Below are 25,632 nucleotides of genomic sequence, written 5' to 3'. Positions count from 1 at the left end.
AATGATGGGATTAAAAGTGAAACAATGACACCTTTATTCAGTGTCACAGTTCTAAACACCAACCAATCAACACAAATTAAATCAATATATTGTGCATTGTCATCGGGAAGGTTTAAGCAAGAGGTAAATGCATAGTTTTATAACCAATCCAAAGAAGTATAAATTGCAGGACTTTATTAACTAACATACTACACTGAATGTGTATACATCACTGCCTATCAGTGGCACAGTAAGAAGTTTAACAACACCAGGTTAAAGTCCAACAGGTTTATTTAGTAGCAAAAGCCACACAAGCTTTCGGAGCTGCAAGCCCCTTCTTCAGGTGAGTGGGAATTCTGTTCACAAACAGAGCATATAAAGACACAGACTCAATTCACATGAATAATGGTTGGAATGCGAATACTTACAACTAGTCAAGTCTTTAAGAAACAAAACAATGTGAGTGGAGAGAGCATCAAGACAGGCTAAAAAGATGTATATTGTCTCCAGACAAGACAGCCAGTGAAACTCTGTGGGGGTTACAGATAGTGTGACATGAACCCAATATCCCGGTTGAGGCCGATCTCGTGTGCGCGGAACTTGGCTATCAGTTTCTGCTCAGCGACTCTGCGCCGTCGTGTGTCGCGAAGGCCGCCTTGGAGAACGCTTACCCGAATATCAGATTCGGCCTCTGATATTGGCTCCTCCGCCAAGGCTTGATCTCATTTGCATCTTAGCCAAAAGGCCCAGATGCCGCTTTTAAAAATTGCTTCAAATGAAGCTTAAATGTAACCTAATGACCTCAACCAAGCACTGCATCCAATCCATACTACACTTGATCTTAGCCAAATTGACTCTTAGTGTCCAGGGATGCGTAGGTTAGAGGGATTAGTGGGGTTACGGGGATTGAGCATAGGTGGGATTGTTGTCAGTGCAGACTCGATGGGCCGAACAGCCTCCTTCTGCACTGTAAGTTTTCTATGATTACCACTGCCCCACCGTGCTGCCCTAAAGTAAAGTTTATTTATTAATCACAAATAAGGCTTACATTAACACTGCAATGAAGTTACTGTGAATTCCCCGAGTTGCAACAGTCACGCGCCTGTTCAAGCCAGTACATCTAACCAGGCATGTCTTTCAGAATGTGGGAGGAAACCGGAGCACTCGGAGGAAACCCGCACAGACACAGGGAGAACATGCAAACTTCGCACAGACAATGATCCAAGCCGGGAATCAAACCCGGGTCCTTGGTGCTGTGAAGCAGCAGTGCTGACCACTGTGCTATCATGCTGCCCTTTAGGGATTAGGTGGAAGAGTGGAGTTGAAGATTATCACTTCAGATCAGTCATGATCTCATTGAATGGCAGAGCAGAATCGCTGGGCCGAATGCACCTACGTCTTACAGTCCCCAATCCTAGAACCATCACCGCGACTCATTTCTGCACTCTGTCCAAAGCCTTCAGTGCAAAAAAAAGTGACGGAAAAAGATTTCAGCCCCTGGATTTTGCCAGATGTGGTAGGGGACTGAACAATGAACAAACAGACACTCTCTTCCTAAAAACAGAGTAGTCCTTTTGTAAAGTAAAAAAAAACTAGACTAGTGTCCCCAGTGGCAGGGACAGTTCTCAATGCTCACAATGATTTTATTCAGTGGAGCATTGTGGACTGCAGGTGGCACGGTTGCTCCAGAAAGAAAAGTTTCAAACAAAAGTTTCTCTTTAAAAAAAAGTGATGAGTGACAAGTTTGTGACCAGAAAAAAAAAGAAACGACAGTGGGAAGTAATAAGAGTGAAGGAGATTGCAGAGTGAGGTTACAATTGGTAGATAGCATTAGGGTGTGTGTTATCTCTCTCCCTCCCTGTGTGTCTCTCAGTCTCATTCAAAGCAGGAACCAGACAAAGGAGCTGCGGCTTCCCCGGTACAGGGAGGGACCGGAGAGTGCGGGGTATTTTGTGTGCGGGAGCTCCTTTTCCCAGTCACTTCTCCCTCTTTGGTTGAGAAATCGCGGAGAATTTGGACATTGGACAAGTTCAGAGAGAGAAACATTGTATCCGATTGATTGTCTGTTTGGAAACATTGTTGCAGAAAGTTTTGGGGGAAGATTCGGAGTTACCTGAGCAGATGTACTGTGAGTAGAAAAGTTTCCTCAAAACTTTCAGAAGAAACAAAAACAAGTTTATTTTCAATGACCAAAATATTTTATATTTACTTCCCCCCCCCCCCCCTCCCTCCCTCCCTCCCTGACAGTATGGGAATCTTCAATTTAAAATATTGTTGTTGGTTTTTGTTCCATTTGTGTTCTTTAGTTGCTGCTTTAACTTGTTTTATTGTGTACATGTTCTTTTTGTTTTGGTTCCTTCTACTTTTTGGATGCCGAGGCCCCGGGTCAGCCCTCGGACTCCAGTAGGAGCCCGGGCGGCAGGAGGGAAGGGGAGCGGCGGGCAGCCCTTTCAGATTGGCGCCCTTGAGGAAAGATTTCGCTGGGTGAGGCTTAACGGAGCAGTGGAAGTGTGAGGAGAGTTCGGTGTTTTTTTCTTTTCTGACACTGGGCTTTAATACAGATCGCCGGAATATAAATATCATCTAAATTCCTATGTTGGATGTGTGTTCTTCACCCCTGACTTGCTGACAGTAGGAAATAAGCAGCACCCCATTAACTCCTAAAAGCTGTTAACGTTTTAAAGATTTAAATTCGAAACCGTGTTCCAACAGCAAGTATTGCCTCTGCTTTTCAAATCTTCCCTGTGTTGTGTTTAAATGCCCTATTTGAGTTGGCAAATGGTTTCGTATTTGTTTACATGGATAATAGACCCCAGGGAATCATTGTTTACCCGCAGTTGTCTCTTGTGGTTCAGTGTCAACTGAACACCAAACTTAAAAGCTTTAATCATCTTATATTTAAAAAAAACACAGCTGATCAGCCTGTTGGTCCACTTCAAAACTCAGTTCAGTGGAAGGGTCATAAGGACTTGCAATGTTGACACTGTTTCTCTCCCCGCAGATGCTGCCAGTCCTGAGTTTATTTGGCATTTTCAGTTATTTAATATTTCCAATCTGTAGTATTTTGCTTTTTAATCAGGGAGGCGATGGCCTAGTGGTATTATCGCTAGACTATTAATCCAGAAACTCTGCAAATATTCCAGGGACCCGGTTTCGAATCCCGCCATGGCAGATGGTGGAATTTGAATTCAATTTTAAAAATCTGGAATTAAGAATCTACTGATGACCATGGAACCATTGTCGAGCGGCACGATGGCACAGTGGCTAGCACTGCTGCCTCACAGCGCCAGGAACCTAGGTTCAACTCCCAGCCTCAGGGTCACTGTCTGTGTGGAGTCTGCAAGTTCTCCTTGTGTCCCTGTGGGTTTTCTCTGGGTGCTCTGGTTTCTTCCCACGCTCCAAAGATGTGCGGGTTAGGTGGATCGGCGATGCTAAATTGCCCCTTCGTGTCAGGGGGACTAGCTAGGGTAGATGCATGGGGTTATGGGGATAGAGCCTTGGTTGTGGTCGGTGCAGACTTGATGGACCGAATCACTTCCTTCTCCATCTCAGGATTCTATGGTATTATCGCTGGACTATTAATCCAGAAACTCAGCTCATGTTCGGGGGACCCGGGTTCGAATCCTGCCGTGTCAGATGGTGGAATTTGAATTCAATGAAAAGTATCTCGAATTAAGAATCAAGATGGCCATGAAATCATTGTCAATTGTCGGAAAAACCCATCTGGTGTCATTAATGTCCTTTAGAGACGGAAATCTGCCGCCCTTACCCGGCCTGGCCTACATGTGACTTCAGAGCTACAGCAATGTGGTTGACTGTCAGTTGCTCTCAATTAGGGATCGGCAATAAATGCTGGCCAGCCAATGGCACCCATGTCCCGTGAATGAATTTTTGAAAATCACGATGAGAATCAAGAGTTTTGGGGATAAGGCAGGAAAGTAGAGTTGAGGATTATATCAGATTAGTAATGATCTCACTGAATGGTGGAGCAGACGCAATGGCCTATTTTTGCTCCTGTGTCCTACAGTCTTATGGTAAAATTTATTGCAGGTAGACACAAGATGCTGCTCATTATTGAACTCTTTTCTGTGGCATTGGGGCGTGAATGGACCAGGTTCCATGAGTGTATTTAAGAGTTCTGCATTTCCGGACCAGAAAATAGTAGGGCCTAATTGGGAGATGGGCCAACAGGGAGTGATCCGTAGGCGGCGGGGGGGGGTGGGGTGGGGTGGCGGTCCCGCTGTCACTCTGCAGAGAGGATTGGTGGGGGAGGGAGGCCAACGATGGGGGGTGGTCAACCTGTTTTGGTGGGGGGAGGGGCGAGGGGAGGGATCAGGGCTGTGGAGGAGGGGAGGCGGGGGAAGGGGGAGGTCGAAACTAGCCAGCAATTGGGAGGCTGGGAGACGGGCCAGTGTGCATGTGCCGATCTCGGCACTGACAGATCGACGCATGCACAGTGGCCAGCTCAGCGCTGTGCTGCCAGCCTCTCCAGCAGGAAGAGGATTCACTCCAAAGAGCTCCCAGCTCATTGGAGTGAATCACGCTGGTGCTCTCTGCAGTACACAGTGTGAGAGATTCTTCTCTGAACTCCCATTGGGGAAAAAAAACAGTTTGATTTACTCCAGTTTTCACGCAAACTCAATACTTGGAATGTTTTTGGGAGGATCGTGCCCTTTATGTTTAAGCTATGTGCCCTAGCTCTGGTCTCCCACAAGGAGAAGCATCCTGTCAGGACCTCCCTGGGATCTTGTATGTTTCAATAAGATCGCCTCTAATTCTTCTCAACTCAAATGGATACGGGCCCAGCCTACCCAAACTTTCATCATAAGATAAGATTTTCCAAGTTGTCCTGACTGACTGAGTTACAGCACTTTGCTGGGACATTGGGAGTGGCTGCTACTGTCCATGAATAACCTTCTCTTAACTTTATTGGCTTTAATGAGTGGACTGGGGACAGATTCTTGGAACTCCAAAGGTAACCCCTTCAAGTAAATATCCAATCTTCTTTCAAATGTTCGATGAAGAAGGTTGGGTGGAAGTGTCTGTGATGCCATAGACCAGTTGAACTAAATGGTCTGCGCTTGTCCTGTAAGGTCTATACTACCCTTTCAGACAGTGCATTTCAGATCATTGTAACCTGCCGTGTTTAAAAAAAATCTCAGCCCTTGCTTTTATGTCAATCACCTTCAATCTGTGTCCTTTGCGCACTGATTCTTAAGCTTGTGGAAATGGTTTTATCTTATTAACTCATCAAACGCCTTAATGATTTTGAATGCTTCTTTTACATCTCCCTTTACTGCTCTAACGATAGCAATCCTACTTTCTCTAATCTCATCATGTAACCAAAGGCCTTCATCTGTGATATCATTCTGGTAAATCTTGCGGCACTCTCTCCAAGGACATAACATCCTTCCTAAAGTGCGGTGCCCAGAATTGGTCGCAATACTCCAGCTAAGGAATACAAATAGATCACTCGAGCATAAACTTTTCACTTGCAGATTGATTGCAGGACTGATTCTCAGCACGGTAGCACAGTGGTTAGCACTGCTGCTTCACAGTGCCAGGGGCCCGGGTTCGATTCCCAACTTGGGTCACTGTTTGTGTGGAGTTTGCACATTCTCCCCGTGTTTGTGTGGGTCTCCTCCAGGTGCTCGGGTTTCCTCCCACAGTCTGAAAGACGTGCTGGTTAGGTGCATTGACCCGAACAGGCGCCGGACTGTGGCTACTCGGGGATTTTCACAGTAACTTCATTGCAGTGTTAATGTAAGCCTTACTTGTGACTAATAAACTTTCAATTTTAACTTTAAAATTATCCTCCCAATTTCCTCTGACTAGATGAAATGTCCACCATTATTGCAAAATATTCAGGGTGGACAGAGAGTAGTTATTCCCGTTAGTTGAAGGATCAGTTACGAGGGGACACAAGTTAAAAGTGAGGGGTGGGAGGTTTAGGGGGGATTTGAGGAAAAACCTTTTTACCCAGAGGATGGTGACGGTCTGGAATGCAGTGCCTGGGAGGGTGCTGGAGGCGGGATGCCTCACATCCTTTATACATCCATTGACTCTGTCTACACTTCCCGCTGCCTCGGAAAAGCAGCCAGCATAATCGAGGAACCTATGCACCCTGGACATACTCTCTTCCACCCTCTTCTGTCGGGAAGAAGATAAAAATGTTGAAGGACACGTACCAACTGACTCAAGAACAGCTTCTTCCCTGCTGCGATCAGACTTTTGAATGGACCTACCTCGCATTAAGTTGATCTTTCTCGACACCCTACACTGTAACACTACATTCTGCACTCTCGCCTTCCCCTCTCTGTGTATGCTCTGCTTTGTATAGCATGCAAGAAACAATAATACTCTTTCCGGTATGCTAATACATATGACAGTAATAAATCAAAAATCTTTAAAAAGTACCTGGATGAGTGCTTGGCACGCCATAACATTCAAGGCTATGGACCAAGTGCTGGCAAATGGGATTAGGTAGGCAGGTCAGGGCCTTTCATGTGTAGGTGCAGACTCAATGGGCCAAAGGGGCTCTTCTGCACTGCAGTATTCTGTGATTCTACCCCGATAACTACTGATCTTGCAGTGGTAGAGATTAACAGTTGGTTTTTCAACTTAAAACTGATTTCTCTCCCTCCCCGATTTTAAGTGTTGAAATCTTTGTTAATGGACCATTACGCTGAGCTGAATGCCCTTATGATGATTATCAATTGTGCTAATTCATCCTTGGAGTTGATAACAGGGCTAGCACGTCGCCGGGGGAGAAACTTTGTCCTTGGGTTCCATCCCAGCTTTGTGTTCTGTTGCAGTCAGGTGAAGCTAATATGTGCAGACCTCTTCAAGTGCGGAGCATGTCCAACTAACCCTCAGAAACTGCTGGGATTTACTCCGAATTGCTTTTTTTTCAAATTCCAATTCCATTGTTTTGGGGAGAAAATAAATATGTTCCTAAAAATAGATACTTTTAATCCAATTTTTTGCAGAGCCAAAAATATAGTAAAACCAACTGCAAAACTAAAAAGTAATTAAGGAAATGGAATCGAGTTATTAGTCAGAACAAATTTGCTTCTTTATTGAAGTGTTATTTTTCATAGTAATAGTTAAGTGCTGAAAGGTGAAGGGATTGTACTGGAGCCAATCTTAACCCGGACTTAAGTTTATTTACAGGCTGAAACATTTGCAAGTGCACACCTCCTAATGCAACCACATCACACTTTCAGTAAGTAACTCTGTTGAGTGTACCAGTTAAACAAATTCATTAACAAATTGACGGGCCCTTAAAGGGACACCAACTAAAAACAAAAGCTTTAATGGAAACTTATCAAATTTAAATTAGAATGATTTTTTTTGGGGGGTGGTTGGTAAACGGAAACCATTCAGTAAGTGGCTCTAAGTATGTGTGTAAGTGAAACCCCAATTAATGCCCTCCACATTTAATAACTAAATATAATTAAAACCTGTACTTGTTTCTAAGTCTGTACCAAGGTACATTTCCATAGGTCACTGAGCCTTATTCTGCCTTCTCAATCTCCTGACACAGTAATATTCTTTTTTTGCAGGTGTTAATTTTCTTTTGTATTTTTGTTGACCTCTGCTTCCACAGCAATTCATGAGAGCAAATTCCATATTCTCGTCAGCCACTGTTTTATGATCCCCGTAGAGACCTATAACTATTAAAAATGAAATTTGAACCTTGAGTCTGAAAGGATAATGCGACAAGATTTCATGTTTTACTGGAACAAAACTAGGAGCATGGACTAAAACAATTTGTGTGGGCAATTTGTACTTTAAGCTTCTGAACAGAACTTTCTCTTTTTAGCACAACTAAATATCCCTCTTCATAATTGACACTTTAACTGTCCTTTAAGTCGTCATTTGATTTTCCTGGACCCAGTCCAAAGTGATTATTAGCTCTTGAGGATTTGCTTATGTCTGTCCCTTTCCCAGTCTGGTAACGTTTAACCCCAGAACTGTCTGTGAAGGTGAGAGTTTTCTCTGGAGATTCTTCCTCTACTGCAAACGAGGAAAACAGTCCAGCCTTGTTTACGATCCTCACACTCAGATTGAAAAGTTCAAATTGTAAGCTCTCACTTCGTTCCTGTATGGTGATCTCTCTTAGAGTCATAGAGGTTTACAGCATGGAAACAGGCCCTTTGGCCCAACTTGTCCATGCCGCACTTTCTTTTTTAAAACCCCTAAGCTAATCCCAATTGCCCGCATTTGGCCCATATCCCTCTATACCCATCATACCCATGTAACTGTCTAAATGCTTTTTAAAAGACAAAATTGTACCCGCCTCTACTACTACCTCTGGCAGCTTGTTCCAGACACTCACCACCCTCTGTGTGAAAAAAATTGCCCCTCTGGACACTTTTGTATCTCTCCCCTCTCACCTTCAACCTATGCCCTCTAGTTTTAGACTCCCCTACCTTTAGGAAACGTTATTGACTATATAGCTGATATGTGCCCCTCATTATTTCATAGACCTCTATAAGATCACCCCTCAGCCTCCAACGCTCCAGAGAAAAAAGTCCCAGTCTATCCAGCCTCTCCTTATAACTCAAACCAACAATCCCGGTAACATCCTAGTAAATCGTTTCTGCATTCTTTCTAGTTTAATAATATCCTTTCTATAATAGGGTGACCAGAATTGCACACTGTATTCCAAATGTGGCCTTACCAATGTCTTGTACAACTTCAACAAGACGTCCCAACTCCTGTATTCAATGTTCTGACCGATGAAACCAAGCATGCCAAATGCCGCCTTCACCACTCTATCCACCTGTGACTCCACTTCCAAGGAGCTATGAACATGTACCCCTAGATCTCTTTGTTCTGTAACTCTCCCTAACGCCCTACCTGAGTAAGTCCTGCCCTGGTTCAATCTACCAAAATGCATCACCTCGCATTTGTCTAAATTAAACTCCATCTGCCATTTGTCAGCCCACTGGCCCAATTGATCAAGATCCCGTTGCAATTGGAGATAACTTTCTTCACTGTCCACTATGCCACCAATCTTAGTGTCATCTGCAAACTTACTAACCATGCTTCCTATATTCTCATCCAAATCATTAATATAAATGACAAATAATAGTGGACCCAACACTGATTCCTGAGGCACACCGCTGGTCACCAGCCTCCAGTTTGAAAAACAACCCTCTCCAACCACCGACAGAAGCCAATTTTGTATCCATTTAGATACCTCACCCTGGATCCCATGAGATTTAACCTTATGCAACAACCTACCATGCGGTACCTTGTCAAAGGCCTTGCTAGCTAAAGTCCGTGTAGACAACATCAACTGCACTGCCCTCATCTACTTTCTTGGTTACCCCTTCAAAAAACTCAATCAAATTGGTGAGATATGATTTTCCACTCACAAAGCCATGCGGACTGTCCCTAATCAGTCCTTGCGAATCTAAATGCCTGTAGATCCTGACTCAAAATGCCTTCCAACAATTTACCCACCACAGATGTGAGGCTCAGTGGCCTGTAGTTCCCAGGCTTTTCCCTGCAGCCCTTTTTAAACAAAGGCACAACATTTGCCACTCTCCAATGACTTAGAGGAGGGGGCTGAAGGGTGGATCAGTAAATTTGCTGATGACACCAAGATTGGTGGAGTAGTGGATGAGGTGGAGGGCTGTTGTAGGCTGCAAAGAGACATAGATAGGATGCAAAGCTGGGCTGAAAAATGGCAAATGGAGTTTAACCCTGATAAATGTGAGGTGATTCATTTTGGTAGGACTAATTTAAATGTGGATTACAGGGTCAAAGGTAGGGTTCTGAAGACTGTGGAGGAACAGAGAGATCTTGGGGTCCATATCCACAGATCTCTAAAGGTTGCCACTCAAGTGGATAGAGCTGTGAAGAAGGCCTATAGTGCGTTAGCTTTTATTAACAGGGGGTTGGAGTTTAAGAGCCGTGGGGTTATGCTGCAACTGTACAGGACCTTGGTGAGACCACATTTGGAATATTGTGTGCAGTTCTGGTCACCTCACTATAAGAAGGATGTGGAAGCGCTGGAAAGAGTGCAGAGGAGATTTACCAGGATGCTGCCTGGTTTGGAGGGTAGGTCTTATGAGGAAAGGTTGAGGGAGCTAGGGCTGTTCTCTCTGGAGCGGAGGAGGCTGAGGGGAGACTTAATAGAGGTTTATAAAATGATGAAGGGGATAGATCGAGTGAACGTTCAAAGACTATTTCCTCGGGTGGATGGAGCTATTACAAGGGGGCATAACTATAGGGTTCATGGTGGGAGATATAGGAAGGATATCAGAGGTAGGTTCTTTACGCAGAGAGTGGTTGGGGTATGGAATGGACTGCCTGCAGTGATAGTGGAGTCAGACACTTTAGGAATATTTAAGCGGTTATTGGATAGGCACATGGAGCACACCAGGATGATAGGGAGTGGGATAGCTTGATCTTGGTTTCAGATAAAGCTCGGCACAACATCGTGGGCTGAAGGGCCTGTTCTGTGCTGTACTGTCCTATGTTCTATGTTCAATCTTCAGGCACCTCACCCGTGACTATCGATGATTCAAATATCTCAGCTAGGGGACCCGCAATTTCCTCTCTAGCCTCCCACAATGTCCTGGGATACACTTCATCAGATCCTGGGGATTTGTCTACCTTGATGCGCTTTTAAGATTTCCAGCACCTCCTCCTTTGTAATATGTACACTCCTCAAGACATCGCTATTTATTTCCCCAAGTTCCCGAACATCCATGCTTTTCTCAACAGTAAATACTCTCTTGTTCGGTCTTGCTGGCAGACTAACGGTCGGCGAGTTTCAAGGCCATCATAGAAACCCTTTCCTTCCACCTCATTTTTTAAAAATTCATTCATGGGATGTGGGCATCGATGTCCATCCATAATTGCCTTTGGACCAAATGGCTTGCTAGACCATTTCAGAGGGGATTTGAGAGTTGACCACATTTTTGTGGCTCTGGAGTCACATGTAGGCCAGACCAGGTAAGGATGGCAAATTTCCTCCGCTAAAGGACATCAGTGAATGAGGTGTGTTTTGACAATAATCGGCAATGATTTTTGGTCACCGTTAAACTTTTTAATTCCAGACTTTTATTGAATTTAAATTTCAGCATCTACAGTGGTCCTCGGAACATTACCCTGGATCTTTGGATTACTGAGTCCAGTGACAATACCACTAGGCCATTACCTCTCCAATTGCCATTGCATTGTAATTGTGATCATGTTGGCCTCGTGTCCAAGTGGATATGCTGATTAACTAATCTTGAGATCCCCAACCCACTTTTATCTAGGGAGCAAATGGATAGTTTCAAGCATAACCGTTTACAACCTGACATTCTCAACATCTTCCTGGGACTTTGGAGACTGCCAGTTTAACTGCTATAAGCACAGATGCTGCTGCCAGTGTCTCTAAATGTGAATAACTTGCACCTTCTTCCCAGCGAAACAACCCAAACCTCCCTTTAGTCTTTAGCAACCACATCACCCAAACCTGCCGTCAGGCAGAGTTCAGACTTTTGCGGCACGATGGCACAGTGGTTAGCTGTGCTACCTCGCAGCGCCAGGGACCCGGGTTCGATTCCCGGCTTGGGTCACTGCCTGTGCGGAGTCTGCACATTCTCCCCGTGTTTGCGTGGGTTTTTTCCGGGTGCTCTGGTTTCCTCCCACAGTCTGAAAGACGTGCTGGTTGGTTACATTGGCCGTGCTAAATTCTCCCTCAGTGTACCCGAACAGGCGCCGGAGTGTGGCGACTAGGAGATTTTCACAGTGACTTCATTGCAGTGTTAATGTAAGCCTACTTGTGACATTAATAAATAAACTTTAAAAAGAATCCCAAACCACAGCAATCTTTCAAGCCTAATCATAATTGCAACAAATGAAAAAATACCTTCTTATGACACCTTTTTTTTTTGCCATTATAATTGTGTCCTCTCCTAATCTAAGAGAATGCAGATACTTTGTAGAGCTCAATGATTTTCAGAACAGGTAGGAGCACATCATTTGTCTTCTCTTATTTGATAGCGCTGCACACGTTTTACTGTTTCCTTGATTTTAAAGTTCTCATCCTTGTTCCTAATCCATCCATGGCCTCACCCCTCCTTATTTCTAATCTCCTTCCCTCCAGCCCTTCAACCCTCTTCAAGTCCTAGACTCTAGAGCATCCCCAACTTTACACCCACCACCATCAGTGGTTGTGCATTCGGTTGCCAAGGCCCCAAGCTCTGGAATGTCCTTCCTCTGCCTCTCTACCTGGTTTTCCTCCTTTTTAAAAAAAACTCTTTAAAACCTGCCTCTTTGACAAAGCTTTGCATAAGGGCGGCATGGTGGAACAGTGGTTAGCACTGCTGCCTCACAGTGCCGTTGACATGGATTCAACTCCCGGCTTGGGTCACTGTCTGTGTGGAGTTTGCACGTTCTCCCCGTGTCTGCAGGTGTTCTGGTTTTCTCCCACAGTCCAAAGATGTGTGGGTTAGGTGGATTGGCCATGCTAAATTGCCCCTTAATGTCAGGGGGACTAGCTAGGGTAAATGCATGGCGTTATGGGGATAGATCCTGGGTGGGATTGCGGTCGGTGCAGGCTCGATGGGCCGAATGGCTGCACTAAGATGCTATGATTCTAAGTGGCTTGGTGTCATATTTTGTTTCATAATCACTCCAGTAAAGCATCTTGGGGCATTTTATTATGTTCAAAGGTACTATATAAAAATAATGATGGGGAGTTGTCGGCATTGGACTGGGGTGGGCACAGTAAGTAGTCTCAGAACACCAGCTTAAAGTCCAACAGGTTTATTTGGTAGCACGGGCTTTCGGAGCGCCGCTCCTTCATCAGGAAGGAGCAGCGCTCCGAAAGCTCGTAGCTACCAAATAAACCTGTTGGACTTTAAGCTGGTGTTCTGAGACTACTTACTGTAATATAAACATAAGTAGTTTCTTCAGCAAAGATGGGGCAGGCGCATGTTGCTAAGATCGGTTGTTTGCATATGCTGACTGCAGCATGTCCTGGATAGTCACATGAGCAGTCTGGGAATGGAGGGATACAAACGAATGGTCTAGTTGGACCAATGAGCGGCACAGGCTTGGAGGGCCGAAGGGCCTGTTTCCTGTGCTGTACTGTTCTTTGTTCTTTGTCTTTGATGTTTGTGGTATAGGAGGGTGGGACAGGCGGAGGAGGATAAATCTGTTAACTTGTCTGTATCTGCCTCGTAGTTGCTGTGTGGTTTTTGATACCCGCAGCAGCTATGTTAATCTGGATTTAGCACCCTGCATTCTGACAGCAGGAAGCACAGGTTCTACTGAGCATTTAAATGCCACTTTCACATTGGATTCTACACAAGAAGCACAGCAACAATCAAACACTCGCACTTGTGTACTGATGGACATTTTAAGCCACTTTATAAGCTGAAGGGAGCAAGAAAAATCTCTGGGGTTGAGCTGACGGTAAATGGAATGAAGCAGTTGAAAGGTGTTGGCCCTTCAGTCAATAAAGTACTTCTGAAGCGCAGTCGTAATGTAAAGAAACGTAAAGTTAATTTGTACACAGCAAGGTCACACTAGCAGCAGTCTGCTAAATGAGCAGATAATCTTGGTGTTTGATCGATAAATTATAGTCAGGAAACTGGTGGAACTGCCCCTGCTTTTCTTCAAATAGTGTCGCAGGATCTTTCACATTCGCCTGAGAGCCAACATTGTTTGACATGTAGCCCAGTCCATCATGCAAACCAGCCTCCCATCCATTGACTCTGTCTATACTTCCCGCTGCCTCGGCAAAGCAGCCAGTATGATCAAGAACCCCACGCACCCCGGACATTCTCTCTTACACCTTGTTCCATTGGGAAAAAGTTACAAAAGCCTGAGGTCATGTACCAACCAACTCAAGAGCAGCTTCTTAGAATCCCGACAGTGCAGAAGGAGGCCATTCGGCCCAACTGAATCTGCACCGACCACAATCCCACCCAGGCCCTATTCCCGTAACCCCACATATTTTCCCTGCCATTCCCCTGACACTAGGGTCAATTTAGCATAGCTAATCCACCTTACCCACACATCTTTGGACTGTAGGTAGAAACCGGAGACACGGGGAGAATGTGCAAACTCCACACAGACAGTGACCTGAGGCTGGAATCGAACCCGGGTCCCTGGCGTTGAGGCAGCAGTGCTAACTAACCACTGTGCTACCATGCCGCCCTGCTGCCATCAAATGTTTGAATGGACCTACCTTATATTGAGTTGATCTTTCTCTGCCCCTAATTCTGACTGTAACACTACATTCTGCACTCTCTCCTTTCCTTCTCTATGAACGGTATGCTTTGACTGTATAGCACGCAAGAAACAATACTTTTCACTGTATGCTAATACATCTGACAAATCAAACCACGTCTCATGGGAAAGATGGCACATTTGACAGTGTGACACTGAAGTGTCCAGTCCAGATCAGTGTTGCCCAATACTTTGAACGATTAACTATGTGTGGCTAATTGCATATCTGATGAGAAAATGATAAATATGTGGTAGACTCTGGGCATATCGTCTTACTGCTCATTTATGCAGGTTAACTTCAACTTGTTTGTGTGTTTGTTGGTAAAATAATGAAAAGCTGAGTGTGCGAATGATTGTTGTCGGTGCAGGCTCAGTGGGCCAAATGGCCTCCTTCTGTACTGTAGGGATTCTATGTTTTACAGTCATCTGAGAGGATGTATGGGCTTCTTCCAAAATGCAGAGCGTTCGGTAGTGTAGCTTTCCCTCAGTACTGCACTGAAGTCTCATCCTAGATTGTTTGCCCAAGTCTCTGGAGTGGGGCCTAAGCCCACAACTCAGAAGTGAGAGCTCCACAACTGCGCCAAGGTTAACACTCAGTTACCACAATACGTGCAGACAGCCAACATGTGTTGTAACTGGTACAGTTGTCAAGTGTTTATCTGCCTATTGAAGCAATAAGCATGTGATTGCAACGTCTTAAAATAGAGTAAAGAAGGCAAGGCACTGTGGTCACAGTAAATGAAGAACATGTTTGCTTGATACACTGGATGAGCAAGCATCAACATCTGAGTCTCTGCTTTAAATCTGTCAGCTGCGGTTTATTAGTGTCACAAGTAGACTTGCATTAACACTGCAATGAAGTTACTGTGAAAATCCCCTAGTCGCCACACTCCGTCGCCTGTTCGGTTACACTGAGGGAGAATTTAGCATGGCCAATGCACCGAACCAGCATGTCTTTCAGACTGTGGGAGGAGCCCACACAGACATGGGGAGAATGCGCAGACAGTGACCCAAGCCGCGAATCGGATCCGAGTCCCTGGTGCTGTGAGGCGGCAGTGCTAACCACTGTGGGAAATAGAAATGCATGGCATTTGAAACAAACCCCAATATAATTTGGATGGAACAGAAATTGGCAATCTTGGATAAAGGGGAGTTGAGGATGGCTGATGCAGGATGCAGTTGTTTGTGGTTGGTATGAAGACCTATTGTTTGGAGCGGTATAGAAGCCACACTATGTCCCTCAGTGTGCATATCAGCACCTGATCGGCATCAAAAGTTGCCAGGGACAAAAAATAGTGATTTGATTCCAAATAAGCCATAGCATTAAAAAAGGAGCAGGAGTAAGCCATTTGGCCCTTCGAACCTGCTTTGCCATTCAAGAAAATCATGCTGGATCTTCTACCTAAATTGCACTTTCTTGTACTACCCCCATATTACTTAACTCCCCTCATATTCAAAAATCCTCCAGTCTCCGTTTTAACGATATTCACCAACTGAACACCCACAGCTCTCTGGGGAAGAGAACTACAAAGATTAGCGACTGTTTTGGAGAAGAAATCCATTTTCCTCTCAGTCCTAAATGGCCGACTACTTATTCTGAGACTGTGCCCCCCATGTTCTAGATTCCCTAACAATGTAAAACATCCTCCCAGCCTCTACTCTGTTAAGGCCCTTAAGAATTATATGTGTTTCAGTTAGATCACCTCATTCTTCTAAACTCCAGGGAATATGGGTTCTGTTCACTCAATATCTCCTCGTAGGACAATTGCTCAATTGCTACATCTCGGGGATCCATCCAATGAAGTGAGAGATGAATTGTCAATGTTTGATCGCGTTTGATTGCAACATGATGGAAGGTGTTGTCAACAGCGCTAAGAAGCGGGACTTCAACAATAACCTGCTCACTGACGCTCAGTTTGAGTTCTGCCAGAGACACTCAACTCCTGGCCTCACTACAACCTTGAGTGAGAGTGACTGCCCTTGATGTCAAGGCAGCATTTGACCAAGTGTGAGCCCTAGCAAAACTGGAGTTCATGGGAGTCGGAGAGTTCTCCATTGGTTGGACGTAACTATAAAGAAAGATGATTGTGGTGGCTGGAGGTCAATCATCACTGCAGGAGTTCCTCTGGATGATGCCTTGGGCCCAGTCATCTTGAACTGCTTCATCAATGACCTTCCCTCCATCATAAGGTCAGAGTGGGGATGTTCGTTGATGATTGCACATGTTCAGCACTATTTGCGACGACTCAGATACTGAAGTAGCCCATGTCCGAATGTAGCAAGACCTGGAAAATATCCAGGCTTGGTTGATAAGTGGCAAATAACACTCATGCCACACAAGTGCCAGACAATGACCATCTCAAACTAGAGAATCTAACCATCACCTCTTAAAATTCAATGGCATTACCATCACTAAATCCCCCACTGTCAACATCCTGGGGTTACCATAGACCAGAAACGGAACTGGACCAACAGTATAAATGCTGTGGCGACAAGAACAGGTTAGAGGCTGAGTATTTTGCAGAGAGTAATTCACCTCTTGTCGCCCCAAAGCCTGTCCACCATCTACAACTCAAGTCAGGAGTGTGCTGGAATACTCTCCATTTGCGTGGGTGAGTGAAGCTCCAACAACATTCAAGAAGCCCAACACCTTCCAGGAGGAAGCAGCTCACTTAATTGATACCCGAAACACCCCCTTCAACATTCACGCCCTCCACCAGTGACACACAGTGGCAGCTGTGTGTACTGTCTACAGATGCACTGCAGCAAATCACCATGGCTCCTTCAACATCTCTTCCAAACCTGCAATCTCTTTCACCTAGAAGGACAAGGACAGCAGACACTTGGGGATACCACTAACTGCAAGGTCCTTTCCAAGTTGCACACCGTCCTGACTTGGAACTATGTTGCATTCGTTCATGGGTCACTGGATCGAAATCCTGGAACTCTCCCTAACAGCACTGTGGGTGTACCAACATCACAGGCACTGCAGCAGTTCAAGAAGGCAGCTCACCACCACCACCTCAAGATCAACTAAGACTGGGCAATAAATGTCGGCCTAGCCACTGCACCCACATCCTGTAAACGAAAAGAAACCTTCTCAAGGACAATTCAGGATGGGCACAGTAAGAAGTCTCAGAACACCAGGTTAAAGTCCAACAGGTTTATTTGGAATCGCATGCTTTCGGAGCGCTGCTCCTTCATCTGGTGAGTAGTCTGAAAACTTCTGATTCCAAATAAACCTGTTGGACTTTAACCTGGTGTTGTGAGACTTCTTACTGATGTACACTCCACAGATATGTTTTCCTCTTAGTTCTTTTGTCTGTTTCTGGGCATTAGTTGTAATTGGAAGTAAGTGGACTTTGCTTTATACGGATTCAGTTGTGGCAGAGCAAAATTGAGGGTAGGACCTGGCTTGCTCTGGGTGAAGAGGAATGAGAGTTCCTCGAAGGAAATCTTGTTCCATTTTGTTCTAGATTCAGATCAAACTCCAAAATCACCCTGGAACTCCAGAGGCAGAATGAAAGAGTCTTCCACTAATTCTTCAACTGCATTCTCACCAGTACACTGTCTTGTCTTGTGCCTTAGACTGCTGATTAAAATAGAATTTTGAATTTCTCTTAGAATCATAGAATCCCGACAGTGCAGAAGGAGGCCATTTGGCCCATCAAGCCTGCACTGACAATCTCACCCAGACCCTATCCTGGAACCCTATGGACTTACCCTGCGAATCCCCCTGACACACAGGGGCAATTTAGCATGGCCCACACATCTTTGGACTGTGGGAGGAAACCGGAGTACCCAGAGGAAACCCATACAGACACGGGGAGAACATGCAAACTCCACACAGTCACCCGAGGCCGGAATTGAACCCGGGCCCCTGGTGCTGTGAGACAGCAGTGCTAACCACTGTGCTGCTCTTCACCTGTGATACTGTGAAGTTCTCCAATTGGATACAGTTCTTTGTTTGGTATAGTGATGTAGTGTTCACAGTATTAGACTTGTATTGCAGAGGCATGGGCTAATACTCCATATAATGTGAGATCATAGAATGGTCACAACATAGAAGGAAACCTATTTGTCCCATTGTGTCCGTGTCAGCTCTCTACAAGAATAACTTGTCGAGTTTCACTCCTCTGCCTTTTTCCCTGTAGCCGAGCAAATTGTTCATCTTCAGATAATTATTCAATTCTCTTTTGAAAGGCATAGTTAAATCTGCCACCACCACACACTCAGTGCATTCCAGATCCAAACCGCTCACTACATTTTTAAAAAAAAATAGATTTTTCCCCATGTCATCAAACCCTGTCAGTTTGAGAATTTGACCTTGGTCTAAAATGAAGTAAATGTGATTGAAAGAAAAATGTGTCAGATTGTTGTAGAAATGCAGAGGTTCACGAATGATCTTTTTGAAAAGAAGCTGGCTCGCCTTACACAGTCCAGTCTATTGGCAACCCCAAATAGATATCAGTGCGGTTGACTTTTAACCGCTCTCTGACATGGCCTTGTAAGTCATTCAGTTGTAGTAAACTGCATTTTAGTGGGTCAAGAAGGTCCAATCTCCACCTTCATGGGGCAGCCTGTTTTCTGAGGGCAAACATTTTCCCTACCAACAAATGGATCTCCTGTAGCGTTGCTCAAGGTAAAGCTTTTTAAAAGAAGCTTGTTTATTTGTATCACAAGTAAACATACAAAGAACAATACAGCTCAGGAACAGGCCCTTCGGCCCTCCAAGCCCATGCCGCTCCCTGGTCCAAACTAGACCATTCTTTTGTATCCCTCCATTCCCACTCCGTTCATACATTAACACTGCAAAGAATTTACTGTGAAAATCCCCTAGTCGCCAAATTCTGACACCTGTTCGGGTACACTGAGAGAGAATTTAGCATGGCCAATGCATCTAACCAGCACGTCTTTCAGACTGTGGGTGGAACTGGAGCACCTGGAGGAAACCCAGTCAAGACACTGGGAGAACATGCAGACTCCGCACAGGTAGTGACCCGAGGCTGGAATTGAACCAGGGTCCCTGGTGCTGTGAGACAGCAATGCTAACCACAACGCCACCATGCTACCATGATCTATGGCACACAAACAGGCCATTCTGCCCAACTAGTCCATGTCAGTGTCTATGCTTCATTTGCGCCTCCTCCCATCTTTTCTCATCTAAATCTACCATCACAACCGCTATCCTTCTCCCTCGCATTCATGGAAACATAGAATCCCCACAGTGCAGAAGGAGGCCATTTGGCTCATCAAGCCTGCGCCAACTCTCTGACAGAGCATCTTGCCCAAGTGGCCTACTCATGAATATGTTTGTATCAAAACTTAACTGATTAGGGGGCATTCAGTGCGAGAGTTTATGATGCATTGACTACAAAGCTGTATCGTTATCTTCCTTCTGCTCAGATTTGCATGCAATCTATATATTGCCTTCACATTAAGCTACAAACCCGTCTACAAATTGCTTTCACATTCCAAGTCAATCTTTCCTTTGCTTTTCCGATGCTGGAAATGAATAATCGCTCTCTGTCCGTCACTGTCAGCCAGCATTCGCTGTGGTAATTGTCCTGGGTTTTCTTTTTAAGTGCCTGGGAATCATCACTAATTAACTATTTTTTAATGTGTAATTGCCACACGCAGCTGGTCTGCGATCAAACTACTCGGGTGGAAGCTTCCTGAGGCTGCAGTGAGAAACTCGGCGGCGCAGGGCAGCTGGGTCTAAAGTTAGATGTCCAATTGGTTCTGAACTCGACCATCTTTGCTGTTGGCAGCCTCGGGCCAAGCAAATGAAATTCCGCCCCCGTGGCCATTCGTTATTGCTATCCAGTGACCCTTGCTGGAAGGATGACAGAATCTGGCTTAACTGTGCGATTTTTCATTTTTTACTTTATTTATTAATGTCACAAGTAGGCTTACATTAACACTGCAATGAAATTACTGTGAAAATCCCCTTGTCGCCACACACTGGCGCCTGTTCGGGTACACCGAGGGAGAATTTAGCATGGCAAATGCATCTAACAAACACATCTTTCAGACCTCCCTGATCAGTATCCTCCCTGATCAATAGCCTGCTCAGTGCCCAAGGTTGTAGACGAATAAAGACCCAGTTATACCTCAGTAAAGAGTCAATACCTATGGAAGAGGAGAAAGTGGAGACCTATAACTGGTAACTTGGTAAAACAAGATGAATGTGTGGGCCGCAAGGTGGCACACTGGTTAGCATTGCTCTCTCACAGCGCCAGGGACCTGGGTTTGATTCCTGGCTTGGGCGACTGTCTGTGTGGAGTCTGCACGTTCTCCCCGTGTCTGCGTGGGTTTCCTCCGGGTGCTCTGGTTTCCTCCCACAGTCCAAAGATGCGCAGGTTAGGTGGATTGGCCATGCTAAATTACCCTTTAGTGTCAGGGGGACTGGCAAGGGTAAATGTATGCGGATGGGGCTTGGGTTGGTCCACACCAGTGTTGATGCTTCAAAGCAACCTTCTCCAAGATCTCTTTATCTAACCTGATCAATGTAACCTTCTATTTCTTTCTTTTTTTGCGTTTATCCAGCTGCCCCCTAAATGCATCTATGAGGCTTATAAAGGGAATAAAAATATGGACAGAATGACAGACATAATTTAATAGAATTTTACATTTGTGTTTGGAAGTGATGTTCTCCAATCTGTAACCAGCGTCTTGAATCTAAACAAAGGAAACTCTGAATGTATGAGGGGAATTCTCACCAATTTTTACAGATGCACCATAGAAAGCATCCTTTCCCGATGTATCACAGCTTGGTATGGTTCCTGCTCTGCCCAAGAGAAACAACATTAAAAGGTATAATGATAGGCAGACAATAGCTAGCATTTATAGAACAAATATGTTTTACAACAGGTGCAAAAACCCAGCAGGAACGGTGATCAATCCATGGCCAAGGTCCCCCACAGGAATTTAGTGTGCAAAATTAGAGCGCATAGGATTGGAGGTAATGTACTGGCATGGGTGAAGATTGGCAATGGATGCAAAATGGAGAGCAGGAATAAACCAATCATTCTCAGGTTGGTAGGCTGTGGTGGTGGGGTACTGGAAGGATTGGTGAAAAGGGCCCGACTGTTCACATTCCATATCAATGGTTTGGATTTATGGACAAATTATAATATTTCCAAGATTGCTGATGACACAAAGGTAGGTGGGAATATGAGTTGTGAGGAGAATGACAAGAGGCTTCAAAGGGATGTAGACCGACTGAGTGGGCAAGAATGTAGCATAGAAACCCTACAGTACAGAAGGAGGCCATTTGGCCCATCGAGTCTGTACCGACCACAATCCCACCCAGGCCCTATCCTCATAACCCCATAGCATTTACCCAAGCTAATCACCCTGACACTAAGGGGCAATTTAGCATGGCCAATCCAGCTAACCCGCACATATTTGGGCTGTGGGAGGAAACCGGAACACCCAAAGGAAACCCACGTAGACACAGAGAAAGTGCTTACTCCACACAGACAACCACCCGAGGCTGGAATTAAACCCAGATCCCTGGCATTGTGAGGCAGCAGTGCTAACCACTGTGCCACCATGCCGCTCAAAGCATATGGAATAAATTTGGAAAAATGTGAAGTCATCCACTTTCGTGGGAAAAGCAGAAATGCCCAGCATTTCTTAAATGGTGAAATATTGAGAAGTGTTGGTGTCCAAAGGGAATTGCAGATCCTTATTCACGATTCACTGAAAGATCCCTCTTCCTGCTTCACTCACAATCAAACCCTCCTGTGCCTGGCCAAATTGAAGCATAGTTAATCCAAGGGGTGTGACTGTGTTCCAGGAGGCAATGTCCAGGTACCTCTCCTCCTCCCTTATGTGTCAGTGTCTGAAGCTCAGACTCCAGTTCCTCATCTCTGAGCTGCAGTTCCTTGGGCAGCCAACACTTAATACAGATGTGTTCATGAGGAACCACGATGGGGTCCACCAGCTCCCACATCATAGAATCCCTCCAGTGCCGAAGGAGGCCATTCGGCCCATTCAGTCTGCACCGACCACAATCCCACCTAGACCCTATTCCCATAACCCTGTACATTTACCCCACCAACCTCCTGACACTAGGGTCAATTTAGCAAGGCCAATCAACCTAACTTGCACATTTCTGGACTGTGGGAGGAAACCGGAACACCTGGAGGAAACCCGCGCAGATATGGGGAGAATATGCAAACTCCACACACTGACCCGAGGCCGGAATTGAACCCGGGTCCCTGGCGCTGTGATGCAGCAGTGCTAACCACTGTGCCACCCTGTCGTCATGCAGGGGAGGCAATAAAACAGAGATCGATAGATTGCTAGATATTAAAGATAACAAGATTTATGGAGATAATGCAGCAAAATGGTATTGATGTGGATGATTAACCATGACCTTGTTAAATGGCGGAGCAGGCTTGAGGAGCTGAATGGTTAATTCCTGCTCCTGTTGTAATGACCTTAACAATATGAGTTCCCTGATTTCAGGTAATGATTGCCTGCCCAAACAGGGAGTCTCACCTGTGTATACAATGAGGAGTGTCAAGTCTACTGGCACTCCAGATTCTGACTCTGTCCATGAAGCACTCTTAGGGGTGGAGATAAGTTTGTAAATAAAGGGAATCTGGTGAAGCGACACCAGCCTCTGAGGAGTTACTTCACCCATTATCTATGTTGGTCTTTAAAATGACTTTACATCTGCATACCCAGGGACAATAATCCCACATTTTCTAACCTGGCTTTGCCTGGATTTTGACCCTCCATGTGCTGCTCCATGCAAAAACCATGAGGAGTGAATTAAAATACATTCTAGTCTTAATTAGACGCATTGGTGATCATTGAGTGTCTAGTCGATAGTTGTGCCACAATTTATTTTCTTCTTTCCTTCCTAACTTCACTAATGGGCTCAAATTCATTATCTCCCCGTGTTTCTTGTATTACCTACATTTGTTCATGTTCAAATCCATCTGTCAGCATTTATTCCATCTGCTTAATTGCCTTTGAATGTAATTAATCCTCCGCATTGGGCACTGAGCTGCATCGCTTCACGTTCATTGATTTTTTTTTGAGCTTGCTGTTGTAGTTTGTGTTTTGACTCCTGAGATTTAAAGTTGAAGAAGGCACAATTGTTGGTAATTCACCGGCATTCCGAAGTTGAGTGTATTTGAGGAAAGATTTGCATTTCTGTAGCTCCTTATATAGAATCATAGAATCCTACAAGTTTTAAAGTTAGTTTTTATTTATTAATGTCGCAAGTATGGCTTACATTAACACTGCAATGAAGTTACTGTGAAATTCCCCTAGTCGCCACACTTCGGCGCCTGTTTGGATCAATGCACCCTAACCAGCACGTCTTTTGGACTGTGGGAGGAAACCGGAGCACCCGGAGGAAACCCACGCAGACACTGGGAGAATGTGCAAACGCCACACACAGTGACCCAAGCTGGGAATCAAACCCAGGACCCTGGCGCTGTGAGGCAGCAGTGTTAGCCACTGTGCCACCGTGCCGCAGGAGGCCATTTGGCTCATTGAATCTGCACCGACCACAATCCCACCCAGCCCTTATTCCCGTCATGACATTGGCATGTCCCAAAGTGCTTTGCAAGCAATGAAAAACTTCTGAAGAGTTGTCATTGCTGTCCTGTTTAAATTTGTGCATTAGTGTCACAAGTAGGCTTACAGTAGGTGGCATAGTGGCACAGTGGATAGCACTGCTGCCTCACAGCTCCAGGGTTTGACACCCAGCTTGGGTCACTGTCTGTGTCGAGTTTGCACGTTCTCCCCGTGTCTGCGTGGGTTTCCTCCGGGTGCTCCGGTTTCCTCCCACAGTTCGAAGATGTGCGGGTTAGGTGGATTGGCCATGCAAAAAATTGCCCTTAGTGTCCCGGGACGAGGAGGTTCGAGGGATTAGCGGGGTTAATATGTGGGGTTACAGGGATAAGGCCTGGGTGGGATTGACGTCAGTGTGGATTCGACGGGCCGAATGGCCTCCTTCCGCACTGCAGGATTTCTATGACTAACACTGCAATGAAGTTACTGTGAAAATCTCTTAGTCACCACACTCTGGTGCCTGTTCGGGTACACCGAGGGAGAACTTAGCATGGCCAATGCACCTAACCAGGGCCTGCAGCTGCCTTTTGCATTGATACACAGCACTCCCGACACTTCATTATTGTTAGTCAATGAAATGCTACCAGTTGTGTGCCCAGGCTTACTTTATATTTGAAGATTCTTGTTTTCAGCTCGAAAGATTTACGTTGGTCTGAGAGTGATTGTCATGAATTGGCTTGACTTTGTGCAGATGAAAAGTAAGATGCATGCAGCTGGGAAACCAACATGTCCATCAATCCTAAATGATCAAATCCAACATTTGGCCATGTCTTTTGTAATTGGCTTGGGTTAGTTTTTTGATGCCTCGAGTTAAGTTGAGGTGCCAAATTCCGAATGGTTCGCACAAGGAGCTTCCAGCATAAGCATGTGTTCTCTAGAGTTTAGAAGTATGAGAGGTGATCTCATTGGAATATACAGAATTCTTACAGGTAGATGCAAGAAGGATGTTTCCCACTGGGTTGGCGGTTGGGGGAGGGGTCTGAAATTGGGAGGAATTTCTTCACTTAGGGGATGGGTGGCACAGTGGTTAGCACTGCTGCTTCACAGCACTGCCTGTGTGGAGTCTGCACATTATTCTGCGTGGGTTTCCTCTGGGTGCTCCGGTTTCCCCCCTCAGTCCAAAGATGTGTGGGTTAGGTTGATTGGCCTCGTATCAGGGGATTAGCAAATAATATGTGGGGGTACGGGAATAGGGCCTGGGTGGGATTGTGGTCGGTGCAGACTCGATGGGCCAAATAGCTGTCGGGATTCTATGAATTGTTGGAATTGTCTGCCCCAGAGATTGTGGAGAGATTGTCACTGAATATGTTCAAGGCTGAGATGGATAGATTTCTAGTTAGTGAAGAACATCAAGGGCTAATGGGGTTGGTATGGGGAAATGGCATTGAGGTAGGTAGATAATCTAATTGAATGGTGGAGTTCAGTTAGAGGCTTGAGGGGCTGAATGGCCTACTCCTGTTTCCGGCAGGCACCTCAAAGCTAGTGGAGTTGCACAGTACAGCAGGAGACTATTCAGATCGTTGTGACTCTTTTGAAGTGCTGTACAATTAGTTCCAGTCCTTTTACTCTTACGCCATATCCCTGCAACTATTTTCTTGCACGTATTTATGTAATTCTGTTTTGAAGATTACCTTTGACACAGCTTCTACAACCCTTTTGGAGGGACGGGGGGTGGTGGTGTGGGGAGTGGTGGTGTGGTGCGTTCCAGATTGCAATGCTTAAACATAACAAATTAAATCTGTGTTCTCTGGATACAGCAAGTAGAAACAATTTCTCCCCATCTCCTTCACTGAACCATCCCTTAAT

General features: G+C 45.3%; 1 protein-coding gene across 2 annotated transcripts in view; it reads left to right on the top strand.

Moving 5' to 3' along the window:
• The first annotated feature begins 1,804 nt into the window (after positions 1 to 1,804).
• The window catches only part of gpsm1b (G protein signaling modulator 1b), a 298,729-nt gene continuing 274,901 nt past the window's right edge, over positions 1,805 to 25,632 (top strand). For both annotated transcript variants that reach the window (XM_078226261.1, XM_078226258.1), the window contains exon 1: positions 1,805 to 2,107. In XM_078226261.1, coding sequence (XP_078082387.1) covers positions 2,101 to 2,107 — 7 coding nt within the window. In that variant the 5' untranslated portion in view covers positions 1,805 to 2,100. The remainder of the gene's footprint in view (positions 2,108 to 25,632) is intronic.

This window comes from Mustelus asterias, chromosome 13 (assembly GCF_964213995.1).
Source record: "Mustelus asterias chromosome 13, sMusAst1.hap1.1, whole genome shotgun sequence".
Lineage (NCBI taxonomy): Eukaryota > Metazoa > Chordata > Chondrichthyes > Carcharhiniformes > Triakidae > Mustelus > Mustelus asterias.
Note: the sequence above shows the minus strand (reverse complement) of the source record. Positions and strands in the feature narration are given on the sequence as shown.